At 36.1% G+C, this 15,273-nt stretch overlaps 1 protein-coding gene across 1 annotated transcript in view; it reads left to right on the plus strand.

The window, feature by feature from the left end:
- Positions 1-15,273, plus strand: part of LOC5572484 (probable ubiquitin carboxyl-terminal hydrolase FAF) — a 97,590-nt gene that overhangs the window by 18,872 nt on the left and 63,445 nt on the right. Inside the window, exons 2-3 of the mRNA XM_021849710.1 lie at positions 4,172-4,308; positions 4,375-4,523. Coding sequence (XP_021705402.1) covers positions 4,226-4,308; positions 4,375-4,523 — 232 coding nt within the window. The 5' untranslated portion in view covers positions 4,172-4,225. The remainder of the gene's footprint in view (positions 1-4,171; positions 4,309-4,374; positions 4,524-15,273) is intronic.

A 15,273-nucleotide genomic window follows, 5' to 3' on the forward strand; every position in this document is an offset into this window, starting at 1 on the left:
GACCAACTGATTCATTATATTTTGCAGCATTGTTAGCATTATTGTGTCAAGTCTATCCTAAAGTATTTACCTAAAACCCAAGCCAATCCTATTTTCCTTCTCCCATGGCGTTTGCGTGGTCAGCATACACTATTCAGCCATTACCCCTCCTATCATCGGCTTTGGATTGGCTTGCGCTCTTATCTCCCACCAAACGCTGCAAAATGGAAATGAAAACGAAACTTATCCTAAAGGTTATTCCAGGGTGTCTACTACCTAGAAAACCTGTAATTATCAGGGAATTTTATTCAACCTGGAAAAAACCTGGAATTCTCAGGGGATTTCGGCTACACTACACACTATTATTTTGAAACTGTAATACATGGTAGACTATGTCGTTTTTGGGACACAAAATCTCCTCAATCAAAACATTTTTCAGCTGTGCCGCTATCAAAACGCCAGTTGATATGTTCAGTCTTTAATTAATCAGCATAAAACATGCTTGGCCAAGGAATTAGAACTTAAGATTGCCATATTGGTAAAGGCAAGTACAGTTCCAGTTGGGTGTCGTTCATGAGCAGTTGATACGCTGAAAACATTCGATTTTTTTTTATAAAAAAATGTTTTTTGCCTGTTCTGCAAAAAAAAATAAACTTTATAGGGAAAGAGCATCAAATACAACAGGCACGATAAACATTTGTTTTTTTTTTCAGAGTCCTGATCACTATTTGAATGCAAGTCTCTAATTTTGGCAATGGTCTCTAAAGTATCTATTCTAATAAAAAATATCTTTGAAGTCACTTTTTTAATTTGCTTGCAGTGAATCCTGGTGCAAAATTCTAGAGGCTGAAAAACCCACAGAAACTATTATATTTTTGTCCAAAAAATTCTAGAGCTTTCCAACGCTTCCACAAAAGCTTATCCCAGAGTTTTTGGAAAAAAAATCGTTTCGTCATTTTTCCATGAAACCCTACAATACTTCCTAAGTCGATTTGTTTATTTATTCCAGGCATTTTTTCTAAAAAATTTTTTTCAAATATTCATCTCTCAGGAATTGCTCAAAAATCCTTCAGGCATTACTCGATGATATCTGTTATAAACTTTTCTAAGAATTCCTCGATAAATTTAACCTAGAATTTTTCATTAAGTTCCTCCAGAAAATTCGCTTGGAATTTCTCCAGCATTCCATCAAAATATTTTTGTTGCGGTTCGAACATTTATCTAATAAATTTTCAAATAACATTGCCCGATCTCCATGGATTCATCAAATCATTAAAAATTCAGAGTTCGAATTTCTTCAAAACTTCTTGTAGGACATTATTTAAAGATTCTAACGTTTTTTCAGTTATGTTAGCAATTTTTCAATAATATTCTAGGAAGTTTAATCAAACATTAAGGAGGTATTTCAGAAATCCTCGTAAGAACAGAGTCAAGACGTAGTCAGAACTTACACAAGTTTCATCTGAGGTTACTCTAAGGTTTTATTTCCAACAGTGTTTGGATTTCGATCAGAATAAGCCGATCGAACCATATTCGGAGAGTGTTACAGTTCGCGAACCAAAACAGGTCGTGGCATATCACATTCGGAGAGCCCTATGAGTGTAAACATTCACTCTCTCCTTTGATACGTGGCACGAGAGCGTTCAAGAGCAGCAACTCTCACATACTGCAACAGTATCGAGTCATTTGGGTGATTTATGTTTTGCATAAAATTAGTAATAACTTTCATATTTTCTGGTAATGCAGCCTTTGCAACCTTTTGGTTGCAAACATAGCAAGAAAATAAAAAAATATTCGCCTCTGTTTCTTGATCAGAATGAGTGTGGGTCAGCGAATGTTACAAGTGTTGACACACAGTGATCGGGGCCAAACAGTGGGTGGTGTGTGTCTGTCTTGTTTTCGTTCATGGTTCGTTATCTCCACGAACGATAAATGTCATGCGTGTGGTATGAATACAGGCGGATAAATGGGCTGAAATTTCGACTCGTTAAATTTTCTAAAGCCTGATTTCCAAATTAAAAAAAAACATCCAGAACAATCTAAAAGATTTCTTTGAAATTTCCATGAATGGTTGCAAGAAATATTTGAAGACTTCATTGAGAAATTAAAAAAAATTGGTGGAATTCCTGAGAAATTTCGAATGCTTAAAGATGTTTTCAATGGGAATGCTGTAGGAAGACCAAGGCAAATCCTTGAAATAAGTTATGTTTAGGTGATTCCTGATGTGGTTATCCATAGAAAAATTCTAGACTGAATTGTTGAAGGTATCTAAAGTGAAATTCTTGGAGGAATTACTTTGAAAGTTAGTGAAAAATCTCAAAACAAATTCTTGAAAAGATGTCACGAGAAATTAAAAAAAAGGCCTTAGAAATATACTCAGGTCTGTTCAACTTAGGAATTAAGTTGTCATCTCGTGATTCCTGTTAGGTTTCTTTTAGTATTCATAATTTTTTTCAAGCAAGTTGTATCTAAACTGCTTTTTCTAATCCGTTCATTTGCTACCAGCCCTGATTTTCATAATATATCATCTATAGGAAAAATACAAAACGTTCTCTAGAAAAATATTGTGGTTATGTCGCTGATGTCCATAAATCTGAATCCCATTTTAAGGGAAAGGCAATTTTTCCCTTTTTTATATCTGACTTTGATGATTAAAGGCACTTTCAGACCATTAAATCAAATCAAATTTTGAATGCTAACATTATTGATTTTCGCGGCAACTAAATATAAATCACAAATTCTGTTGTTTTTTTTTCCTATGTGTACACGTTAAGAACAAAACAGATATGTTTTTATTGAAGTAAAAAATACTTTGAAATTTATTGTTAGATGAATTTATTTTCTAGGATAAAAAATAAGTTTTTGTGTTCTAAAATTATCCATTCGTATGTTTTGGGATTTAAAAAAAAATGGAATTATTTTTAAAACCTGGAAAAACTGGAAATATTAGGCAATTTCATTTCTGTAAATGAGTAGACACCCTGTATTCTACTATTCTATTGATCTTCTGATCGCAATTTTAAGATATGAGAGAGGTATTTTTTGTTTAATCTCTATCGGTAAACTATTCCAGCGGATCATTTAAATAATCAAAACGGCTGCTATGAAATGCATAGATAGCGCAACCGTGGACTTGTGTGTTTGACAAGACAGCAATGCTGTCACAATGTTAAATGCCATGGTGCAGAGCTACTTGGGCACTTCCATGATTCACTTCGGCATGGGGGGTTTTCTGACCCGAATTGCCTGAAACTTTGCCATAAGAAGCACTCTGTGGCCAAAGGTGAGCTCAGTAGCTTTTATAAAACTGCCACTGCCGAAGTGAATCAAAAGTGCCAAGAATAGGATCCGGCTTCGTTACATTTTGCGGCATTTTAACATTATTGTGCCAAGTCGATACCATTTACTCAACACCCAATCCCATCCTATTTTTCCTCTCCCAAGGCGTTTGTGTGGTCGCATAGACTAGTCAGCCATTTACCCCTCCTATCATTGACTTTGGATTGACTTGCGCTCTTATTGCCCTAACAAACGCTGCAGAATGAAAATTAAAATAATTATAATGTAACGTAAGCAAAAAATAGTACTCTATATAATTGCAGCTGTTTTTGACGGAGCTTTTTTTTAATTCCGTTGTACGTTGTGTATGAAGTGAACATGTTTTCCGTTCGAATTACCTTTCCATCTTATTAAGTTTGATATTATTTTGTTCAAAATAAATCACCGAATCTTCCGAAGACACTTAAAAAATGTTATTTTGTGCAAAATTACGACCCAAGTAAAAATGGTACAAAAGTCAAAACTGAAAAAGCAGTTATCTCTTTTTAAATAGACCAATCAAAGAAAATAAAAATTGATTTGTTAAATAAAAAGGCTGTGCGCTTTTATTTTCTTTGATTTGTTGCTTTATAAGGAGAAAACTGCTTATTCAATTTTGACTTTTATACCATTTTTACTTGGGCCTTAATACTGCACATTTTCCAATATTCTTTTAGTTTATTTGATACTAGATGACATAATAAAGATTTGCTTGAAAAGAGATTTCAAAAAGGTCAGCCATGCTCTGAGATATACCGTGCTGAATGTTTGCGACTACTTTTAGATACTCTCCTTATCATCATCATCATTATCATCAATAAAACAGTTGCAAACGACACTAATACATTATTTATTTCTCTTACATTAATTTCAGACATGATCGTTCAGTTCAATTTGGAATAGATTGAATTATAAGCTAATTACTACAATGACTTACGACACTGGTGGACGGCCAGTCGAACCACCGGAGGAGCAAAACGACCCTACTCACAACGTTGAACAAAATGAACCGTAAGAAACTACACTATCGCTTTCGATCACTTTCTTATATAACTTGATAATTTTTTGAATTTACAGAAGTCCGGAAGAGTTGTTGGCCAGCTTCCCAGAGGACAAGCTATCGTCGTTGACCATCAAAATATCCAATTCCCGTTGGGTAGTCCCAGTGTTGCCGAATCAAGAGTTGGAATGCCTTTTGAATGCAGCAATTCGTCTTTCTCAAGCAGGTGGGTGATTAATCGTAAAGCCATCGTTTGAAACGGGATTCCAACATAAGGTTGAGTACCTGAAGTCAAGCCTTATTTATGTGTTTATTTTTATTCAATAACAAAAGGTTAAAATGTTGAAGGGTTGGAAAGGAAATTTCAATACGAATGTAAACTTAAAAAAAACATAAAAATTCATGCGAACTCCAAGTAAAGTAAACGTTCAAAAATCACGAACAAATTTTCTGACTTGCTCTCACACTCACTCAATTGCGTGAAGTTGTGAATCGGATTTCAAGATTTTGCGTAGTAGTACTGGCTTGTTATATTGCTTTGTGATAATGTGGCGCCCTTTGCAATTTTCTGGACGTGGCGCGGCGCATCAGTATAAATAATATAATGAATTATCTATGAAAAATTATATTTATTATTAATTTTACAGTACATTTAATTTTGTTACAACAATACAACAACCAAATGAACCAAACCAAATGAAATCTTGAAATATTATCAGAATTCAAAGAGTTAATGCGAAGGGTGAACTTGCTTCTCTTTACACAACTTATCTAGCTATCTTCGAAATTGCGACACGAATTTCCTTCTCGATATCGAGTTTTGAACGATACTTTGTTTTTATAGCCGCCACCGTTGAAAATCCTGTTTCACAGAGATATGATGTTGCGAAAGGAACAAAAACGCGCAGAGCTAGTGTACTTATTAGTGGGTATTCTTTGGTCGTCTTGCTCCAAAATTCAACAAGTGGCAAGGATTGAAATCTGAATTTTGCATTAGAATCAGTAGACAAATCCACAAACTGATCTGCTTCTTGGACAGTGAAGAATTCTGGAACCTTGTCGATGAATGGATTTCTCACCCAGTTCATGTGACGTGTCTCATTTTCCGGAAAATATCTGTCCAAAGCCAAAGATAGTTTGGTCAAACATTCTTGAAAAACGCTCTTGAGGATTTTTGGCAATGCTATTTGATTATCTTTCAAGAAAATATTGAGCTGCGAGAAACATGTGTAATCTTCCTTTGTCGTATAGTTTTTCCACAGTTCAAGTTTTTTCTTGAAAGCAGCAATCTTGTCAGAAAGCTGCAAAATATGGGACTGTCTTCCTTGCAACGACTGGTTCAAAATATTTAACTTTTCAAACAAATCAGTGAGAAAACTTATTTTAGACAAAAATTCTTGATCGTTGAACTTTGAAGCACAACCAAGAATGCATAAATTTCAGTTTTGAGCTCAAATACTCTCCACAATGAATTTCCAAATGAGAGCCAACGAGCGCTGCTATAGAAAAGCAAACTAGAATGATCGGCTCCCATGTCGTCACATAATTTAGCAAAAAATCTAGCTTTCATTGGACGAGTCTTCAAATAGTTTACCACTTTAACAACTGTTTCAACAACATCGCTCATGTCTTTGCTGAGACTTTCTGCTGCCAATGCTTCTCGATGAATAATGCAATGAGTCCACAGAGCATTAGGAGCTTTGTTGTGAATCCGTGCTTGTAATCCTTGAAAACGACCAGACATGGCACGAGCTCCATCCGTGCAAACTCCAACACAATTTTTCCACGGAATTTCGTGCTCATCCATGTAAGAATCAACGATGTCAAATAATTCCTGCCCAGAGGTCCCTCCGGTAATCGGCTTGCAGAACATCAGGTCTTCCCAGAAGTTGGCTTCGTGGATAAATCGCACGTAACAGATCAGATGTGCGTCCTTGCTATTGTCCGTAGCTTCATCCAGTTGCAGAGCATATTCTTTGACTTTCAGTAGATCAACAAGCTGATAGTTGATATCTTCGGCCATATCATCGATTCTGCGACGAATCGTGTTGTTTGAAACCGGTACCTTCAGTAGTTGCTGACTTGCTTGTTCTCCGATCATAATTGACACAAGATCCATCGCGGCAGGTAAGATTAATTCTTCTGCAATTGTTTGAGGTTTCTTACACTGCGCAACTCGATACGCCACTTTGTAAGATGCCAACAATGCGTTACTATTCACGTGAGTTTGTCTCGAAAATGAAGCTTGCTGAAGTTTGTTCTCACACATTTTCTGATGGAAGTAATCTTTGTCTTTGTTGACCAAATTTGGATGCTGAGTTTCCAAATGTCGCTTTAATTTACTCGGAAGCATAGATTCAACCGACAGAAATTTAAAGCACACAACACATTGCGGACGATCCTCACCATTTACTTCCCTATGCGTAAATCCAAATTCAAGATAGCTGTCGTCATACTTTCGCATCTTAGCTTTTCTTTTTTCGTCTTGTTTCTTGGTATCTTCATCCTGTTCAACATCTTTAGAATGTTTTGGAATCAGGAATCGCTTCATTGTTGAGCTGAAAGATATCACATAATATTTTATGTAAAATATGGGTCTACCCCGTTTGGCATAATGCCATTTGGCATAATTCCGTTTGGCATACAGTCGTTTGGCATAATAGTCGTTTGGCATAATAGTCGTTTGGCATAATGGTCGTTTGGCATAATTTGAAAAAGGAAGATACTGCAGTGGTACAGTCATATGCCGTATCATAAGAAGCGTCATAAAATTCCATGTTCCTTTATTTTTTCAAATGACATCGAATAACTTAGGCGTTGGATATATTTTTGTTAAAGATGCGCCATAATATCCTGGACTTAATGACCCCGGAAGTCATGTATGATGCAATTCCAAAAGAGCTTTATTGGATATTGGTTTCCTTGAAAAATGATAATTAGAAGTATGTCCTATCACTAACTGACAACGGAATGTACGATCGTGAGCAGTTTATACACACCCCTTTGCTTAATGGAAGGAATCAAATGATCAAATTCAATGTTTTTCACAATTATGCCAAACGGCTATTATGCCAAATGGCGATTATGCCAAACGACCGTTATGCCAAATGGCATTATGCCAAACAGCTATTATGCCAAACGACTGTATGCCAAACGGCATTATGCCAAACGGGGTAGACCCGTAAAATATAATCTTTGACGATTGCTGTGCTACTTACAAGTTTGTTTTTCGTTATTGTTCACTCAAAACACCCGAAAACAAAAGCAAGTAAAGCGATTTAAATTTAGTTTGACTCGTGAGCTGTCAACATCAACATGAAATCGTTTGTAATTATGCTCTCACTTTCTCTTGCATCCTATGCGGCATGCACACTCTAAACATTATTCAAACATTGCATGTGCTAATAATCACAAATCCAGCTATCAGGACGAGCTTCAAACATAAGTACACTGCTAAAGTATCAGGAAATATAGGCAAATCTTTTAGAAATTGAGTTGTTAAGTTTTGAAGAGTTAAAGTTAGTTCACAAAAACATAATTAAGTGTGAAGAGAACTATTTTTATCGTGAACGCTTTTAAACGTGAGGAAACAACAAACGCCACCCGACCGCTCTCTAAAAACACTCCTGTAGTTGACGAGTTAGTAGAGAGATACTTTCTCATACCGCTCACAAAACCTAATTGAAAAATACAATTCTCGCATAACATGTGATCTCGCCCTAAAAGCCATTGGTAACCGATTGTGTGGCTCCTTGTTTCTAAGCAAATTAATGGACCAGGATGAAAACTATCACCACTAGGAGACATCTTTTCTTCATCGTAGCATTGTTGAATAACGTGTAAATCATTTCGTTTACTCGGTAATAACAAGCTACACATTCGGTTACCAATGGCATCTAGGGTGAGATCACAAATTATGCGAGAATTGTAACTTTAGGCTTAGGGCATTGAACAAACATTTAATGCGTTTGCTTTAGAGTGTTCATAATCGAAAGCGATCAGTGAATTAAAGTTTCCTTTGATCTTTATGAGATAATCTTCATGTCAGTTCATAATTTACACGCGGCGCACCTGGCAAAGTTCTGCGGCGCACCAGGGCGCCGCGGCGCACAGTTGGGGAAGTACTGCCATTGTCCATTGCGTTCACAGAGAAAAAAAAATGGTAAAAACAACAAAATTGTAGCTACTTTCAAACAAAAGTTTAGGTTAAATATAGCACAACCAAAATTTTAGTTTGATTCAACCTTCTACATTGTCTGAAACAAACATTTTTTTGTTTGTTTTCATCTTGACTTTGAATTTAAACTCAACAAAAGCTTGTTTGAAACAAACAAAATGTTGGTTGTTTCGTTTGACAATTGTGAAAACAACCAAGGCTTTAGTTTGTTTCAAACTAGCAAAATCAGTTTGAGTTTGTCAATCTTAAGTTTATTTCAAACTAATCCGTTGTTTGATATCAACAAATCCTTAGTTGTTTGTAGATTCATTCCATTTATTTTTATTTTTTTGTTGTAAATAAAAAAATGCTATATTATATAAATAATTATTTTCCAAAATTTAACTTACAAAGCTTATGTATGCTACAGTTCATAACATTTCATGAAAATAAAAATCAGATGCTGCTGTGGCTATGACTTCCGGAATGCGAGAATTACAGGAAAGGATTCCAATTCGTGCCTCTGGTCGCTGGGTGTTTTCAACACAACGAAGAAAGAAAAAACATAGATATTTAGTCTGGGATAAGACAGTAAATATGTAATGCACTTGATAATTAGCTTGTGTCGTCGTGCGTATTCATCACAGCATTTGAGGAAAAAAACCTGGTGCTCCACATCCGACGACATGCAAAGATATCGTCGGATAATGCAAGCAGCCATAATCCCTTAATGGTATGATTCTCTGTCTCATTCCTGATAAAAAAAAACACGGTACACTATAATTCAATTAAATTTATCACTAAGCGGAAATAATGAGCGGAGTATTATTTTTAACTCACCTTATTATAGAATTATCGAAAATAATTTCGCTATAATATTTGCCGTCCAATGAAAAATTGTCAAACACCGAGAAATCCTTCTAGTAACACTACATTTAAACAACCTAATCATTGGTGAAATCAAACTAGATTTTTGTTAAAGGAAAGGCAAATCTTGATTTGAAACAAACATAATCTTTGTTGAATTTACAAAGAAACTCTACCCTAAAACAACCTAATAAGCAACATTGAATCAAACGAAGGTGGTGAATTAAAAACAACAAATTATGGTTTAGGAACAACCAATTTTTTGGGTTGAATATCAACAAAAAAAGTGGTTTCAAACTTGTCTGTTTCTTCTCCGTGATTAAGAATGAACTATACAAATTCTAGCAGATTGGAGGTTATCGAGCGGCCTTTAAAAAAGCCATGCCGCGTATTAGTAATTTGATTTTTACTTGCTGGAAAATGTTGTTGTTCACGAGAGATTCGAAGAATTTGGGGATACAAGAGATAATGGTAATTCTACGATAGTTCCGTATGTCAGATTTCGTGCCTGATTTAAAAACAGGCACCAAATACGAGGATTTCCAAGTTCTGAGAATTTACCATTATTCAGGGACATGTTAAAAAGGCGTTCTAAGGGAAGGGTTAGCTCTTCAGAAAGATTCTTGAAGAATACGGGTGTAATGCCATCTGGTCCTGCTCCCTTAGATGCGTCCAGATTTTTAAGTGCTGCGAAAATTTCTGGTTGTGTTAGTTTTTCAATAGATATGGTATTAGCAATTTCTGAAAAAAAAAAAGAAATCGCGGTCGCGGTCTTCTTCGGAGTCGGTTGTATAAACTTCTTGGAAGAAATCTGCAATGAGCTTGCAGATATCAGAAATGTTCACCTACATTTCCATCGAAATGCATTTGCGAAGGGAAATTGCTACTTCTCAATTTAGTGTTTACATAATTAAACAAGTTTTGACCTCAGATTCGACCTTTCGATTAAATTATTCATGTGCGAAGTTAATGGCTGAGTTGAGTTGGCTACATATTTCATGATAAATTTGAAGGTTCGTGTCAGTATTTTCTTTTTTTGTAAACTTTGTGCGCTTTCTGTTTTTTGTTCTTCAGGTTTTTCAGTTGTGGGCTAAACCACACCGGCAATTTGTTGTTTTGTACCGTGATGCTACCATGCTACGCATGCTCCTAATTTCGCTTACTGCCATATTATCCATATTTGTTGTTTCATATTAGACTATATGATTGCATGTAATGTAAAGATACTAGCCAGCAAAAATTAATTTCGCAAAATATGTTTAAAATGTCAGTGAGCGAAATTAGGAGCGCGCGCGAAACATGGGTGCTTTACGGTATAAAGTGATTCAATTTCATTTTCGTACTGGGCACTGTTTCCATATCAAGTTGGTATAAAACTATTAAATAGTGCATGGATTTCGATATACTTTATCAATAGCGAAGGTCATAGGTGTTATCTATTGTTTGGCAATGACAAACTGTATTCACTTGCTTAAATCTTTGGAATAATGGAAAAGTATTGAGATTGTGTCTATAATTGACCCAATTCCATATTCGTACACCTAACAAAAAAGAAACATTCAAAACTCATGTTTGATGGACTAGATGATTGCTTAAGTTCTTCGTTGTGTTGTTTTGATGTAGTAGAGTACATTTGGAAAATTTATAAGCGGACATATTTGAAACTTAAGTAAATTTGAGAAAAAATACCACTTGTCCCATGTGGTTTGCTAAAATATGCGGTAAGTTAAACAATAACTTACATATTATTCAACATCGCTTTCTCAAGAATGATTGCTGCGAATATTGCATAAGTTTCAAAAAATTATAATCAGTTTTAGAGTAGCTAGGAGTGGATATCGACAACTTATTCTTTTGGATCTTAGGTATTATAACAAATCCAAAACCAAAAATGGTGATCAATTTCTCTAAGATTTACTCCTAAATGGATATACATAATCCATAGTTAATGTTCCTATCGAAACATTGCGTAATTATTATTTTTAATTTACAATTTACTGCCAAACATGATTATAGAGATTTGTAGAATAAATATTATGGCCGTAACCGCAACATAAACGTTTTTTAAAATGATGAAAACGACAGAATATATTCTAGTAAAAAGTGTATCAATGCTCTCTGCTCATTCAAGTTATTTTGTATTTTTCTAATAAAATCAATAAATAGCAAAATAGGGTGCTATTTTGAATATAATTTGAATATTTATTCAAAGATAACTGTATATTGCGATAACATCAATTATGTTGAGGTATGTACAGCGTAGTTTAGGGTACTTTATTGTAAAGCGAAGTTCGTGATTCAAATTCTTTTTACAGACAATTTCAAAATTGACCTTTACCTGTTGTTTAGAATGAAAATTTGGTTTACATTGATTAAAAATATCATTTTAGAAGAGTTTTGAAACTATGGTACCACAATTTTCTGAACTCAAAAGAGATAAAAACTATTTATGATTTCTGTAAACTGTATACATTCCAACTAAATTTCTATCAGAGCCCACGAATATAATTATTAGATTGGATTCAATGACAAAAATGAACGTTACTGTTCGAATCATTGGATTTTATAGCAAAAATCATTGTAAAACTGGCATTTCTCATAATTTTACCTAAATTTCATATATGTCCGCTAATAAATTGTCCAAATGTACTTCACTACATCTAAACACCATAACAAAGCACTTCAGCAATCAAAAAGAGCTTTTAAATTTAGTTTTGAATGTTGTACGTTCGAATTTTGGTAGGTGTACGAATATGGAATTGGGTGAATTTTAGACATAAATTCAATACTTTTACATTAATCCAAAGATGAATGTAAATGGAAACATTTTGTGATTCGCAAATAATAGATGACACCTATTACCTTCAATGTGGATAAAGAATTTTAAACTCAATACATCATTTAATAGTTTATTACTAACTTGATGTGAAAACAGTATCCTGTACGAATATGAAATTGGGCCACTGTACGTCTTCTTCTTTTAGTTGTTGAATTAGGGTTTGGTACCAGGAGTACCGGTATTTATTCAAGTTTTTCCTCTTACTGACTTTGCTAAACTTTTTTGACTCAGAATTTTCAATCAAAGTTTAATAGCATCTTACCAAAAGTTTTTGCACTCAAACATATTGGATGGAATAATTTATTCAATTTCTGAATATTCAAAACACAATCCGGTTTTTCTTGGAAACAATCTTTTATTTGTAAGGGCTTCTAATCTGTCATTAGTTAACAAATCGATTAAAAATTGAATAGGTAAAGTAGTGGCGTCTATATGTGTGGTTTAGTTTTATTTTGATTTAACATTTTTAACTTGAATTTATTTGCTCTAAAACACTTCATTTTAATGACAAAAAATTAAAGATCAGTGATTGAAATACTTTCGATTAGGAATAAAATAACTTAGGCATCTCGATGATTTATTTTGGCATCTGGAGTTTTTGTCGACCTAATTATCTGAAACTCGCAGTAAGATGCACATGAAAAGCATTTATAGCTGATAAATAGCAGTTAACCCTTTCTTTCCCACAGCTTTGTTCGACAATTCAACTGTCAAAATGGGGTTTCTAAAAAAAGTGCTTGAACAAAAGTTGTTGCAAATGAGCTATATTATTCAAAATGATCATTAAAAATTTTGATTGTTTTTCAATAGTTAGTTGATTGTTTTTCAATAGTTTGACACTTAAGTCACTTATTTCGATGTTTGATGAGTCAAATGAGCGTATAAGTTTATTCGAATGATTATTAACCTAATCGTAGCAATTCGGTTTAGTTAGCGTTCGTCGAAAATCGTTGGATCACCTGTGCTACCATGGGAAAGAGTGGGTTAAGGACTTCCTTAGCCTAGTGGTAAAGTCAGTGGATACAAAGCAAAGCCATGTTGAAGGTGTCTGGGTTTGATACCCGGTTGGTCCAGAATCTTATTGTTATGAACATCTCATTAACTTATAAAACCATTTGTTGATCATGCGCAAAATGGTCACATATTCGCTTTTTTTCGTTTGTTTACATGGTTGCTAGTCGGATCGTTCTGTTTCTCGCACCGTAATCGAACAGTTTTTCCCGTGTAAACAGTGTATTTTTCACCTGTGTTTAGTTTATTTTCGTTAATTATCGATCTGTGCTCTCCGGCATATCTATTATTGTGGTGTTCTCAGTGACAATACGTAGAAAACGTCGATAACATAAACGTCTCGCGAACAACGGCGGATTATTTTCCTTCACGCTTACAGTGACTCGAACTCATATTCGTACAGGTGCGGTGTTAGAGAATCTCCATCATGTCTGATGCATGCGATCATTGTGCGAAACCGGTCAGAAACGATGACGAGTATATTTCTTGTATGGCTTTCTGTGAACGGATGGTGCATATAAGATGCTCGGTTACGAAGCTCAACAAACCGTTTGTGAAAATCATCCAGGAAAGCCCGAATTTGATTTGGATGTGTGATGAATGCGTGAAACTGATGAAGATTGCCAGATTCAAATCGGTCGTTTCGTCGTTCGGTGAGGCTATTCAGTCTATTACTGAAAAACAAGAGTCAGTACACGCTGAAATCAGAAAGGAACTGGCAAAACAAGGACAGCAAATCGCTCTTTTGTCTAAACGAATGACCCCATCTTCTCCGTTTTTGCGCGAACCTGGCTCGTCTTTTCAACAACCACCTTCTAAAACGGCGTGACGGCGTGACGAAGAATTCAACTTTAAACAGGTCGCTACTAAACCTCTGCTCGGCGGAACGAAAGATACAACTACCGCCAGCATACTCACAATCCCCGAGCCGCAAGAATTATTTTGGCTGTATCTTTCCCGCTTCCATCCAAATGTTAAGCCAGAAGCAATCGAGAAATTGGCCAAATATTGTTTACAATGCGATAAGCCCATCAAAGCAATTCCGCTAATGAAACGAGGGACTGACACAAGCCGCTTGAGTTTCATTTCGTACAAGATTGGAATCGATCCTAAGTTTCGTGATGCTGCACTGAGCCCTGATACTTGGCCCAAAGGAGTTTTGTTCCGAGAATTCGAAGATCAGAGTTCAAAAAACATGTGGTTACCCCGCCTGCATACGCCGACTATCACGGTCTCCCCGGAAATAGGAGCTTCACAGTTCTCCACTCCCACGAGTGTAGTCAACTTAGCGAACTAGATCTGAACAACATACAACGTGGCAACGTAGCTACATCTGTCACCAAATGCCGTAAACCAGAACGCTTTGCCTGCCGCATTAAGGGAGTTCTTGATCCACTCAACACAGTCGCGCCAGCTTGTTCCTGCCATCGAAGTCGTTCTGGTCCTGTTGTCGAGATCGGTGACGGAGTCTCCCAACCTTCTATCTCAGGCAAGTACGCATGCTTTTGTAGCAATTCTCTGCCTGATCAGCTCCAATTTTTCAGTTTTCCTTCTGATCTTGTCGATCACAATAACATCGATACTGGAACCCAGTATTGCATCCAACTAAATCCGAGCAACCAGTCTACTCCGACGACAGCAGAACATCAAGTGGAACGCAGTTTTACGTCAAGCTCACAACCAGGACGCAGTGCAGCTAGCATTTTGGAAGTCTCTGGATCCTCTAGCTCAGTCCGGCCTTTTCCAGCCAGCGTTCTTCACAGTCGTCCTGGTCCTGTTGCTAGATGTGGTTCAGAGATCTTCCAGTCTGCTCTGCTAGGCAAGTACACTCAAGTTTCCGCTTTCCCGATGCCTGATGCGGTTCCAAATTTCAGTATTTTGGACTCGATCGACGCAAGTGATGCTTCTTCAACACTTACTCATGGACACCCGGAACGCACCGTAGAAAGCCATATGGAAGCTCTCAATCCCTCCGACGCAGTCCAGCCCCCTGCCGTCGTCGTTCACCATAGTCGTTCCGGCCCTGCTGTCGGAAGTGGGGCGAGGGTCTTCCAACCACTTAACAACGGCGAGTACTCCACTTATGTTAGCTCTCAATCAATG

Source organism: Aedes aegypti, chromosome 3 (genome assembly GCF_002204515.2).
Source record: "Aedes aegypti strain LVP_AGWG chromosome 3, AaegL5.0 Primary Assembly, whole genome shotgun sequence".
In the NCBI taxonomy this organism is placed as follows: domain Eukaryota; kingdom Metazoa; phylum Arthropoda; class Insecta; order Diptera; family Culicidae; genus Aedes; species Aedes aegypti.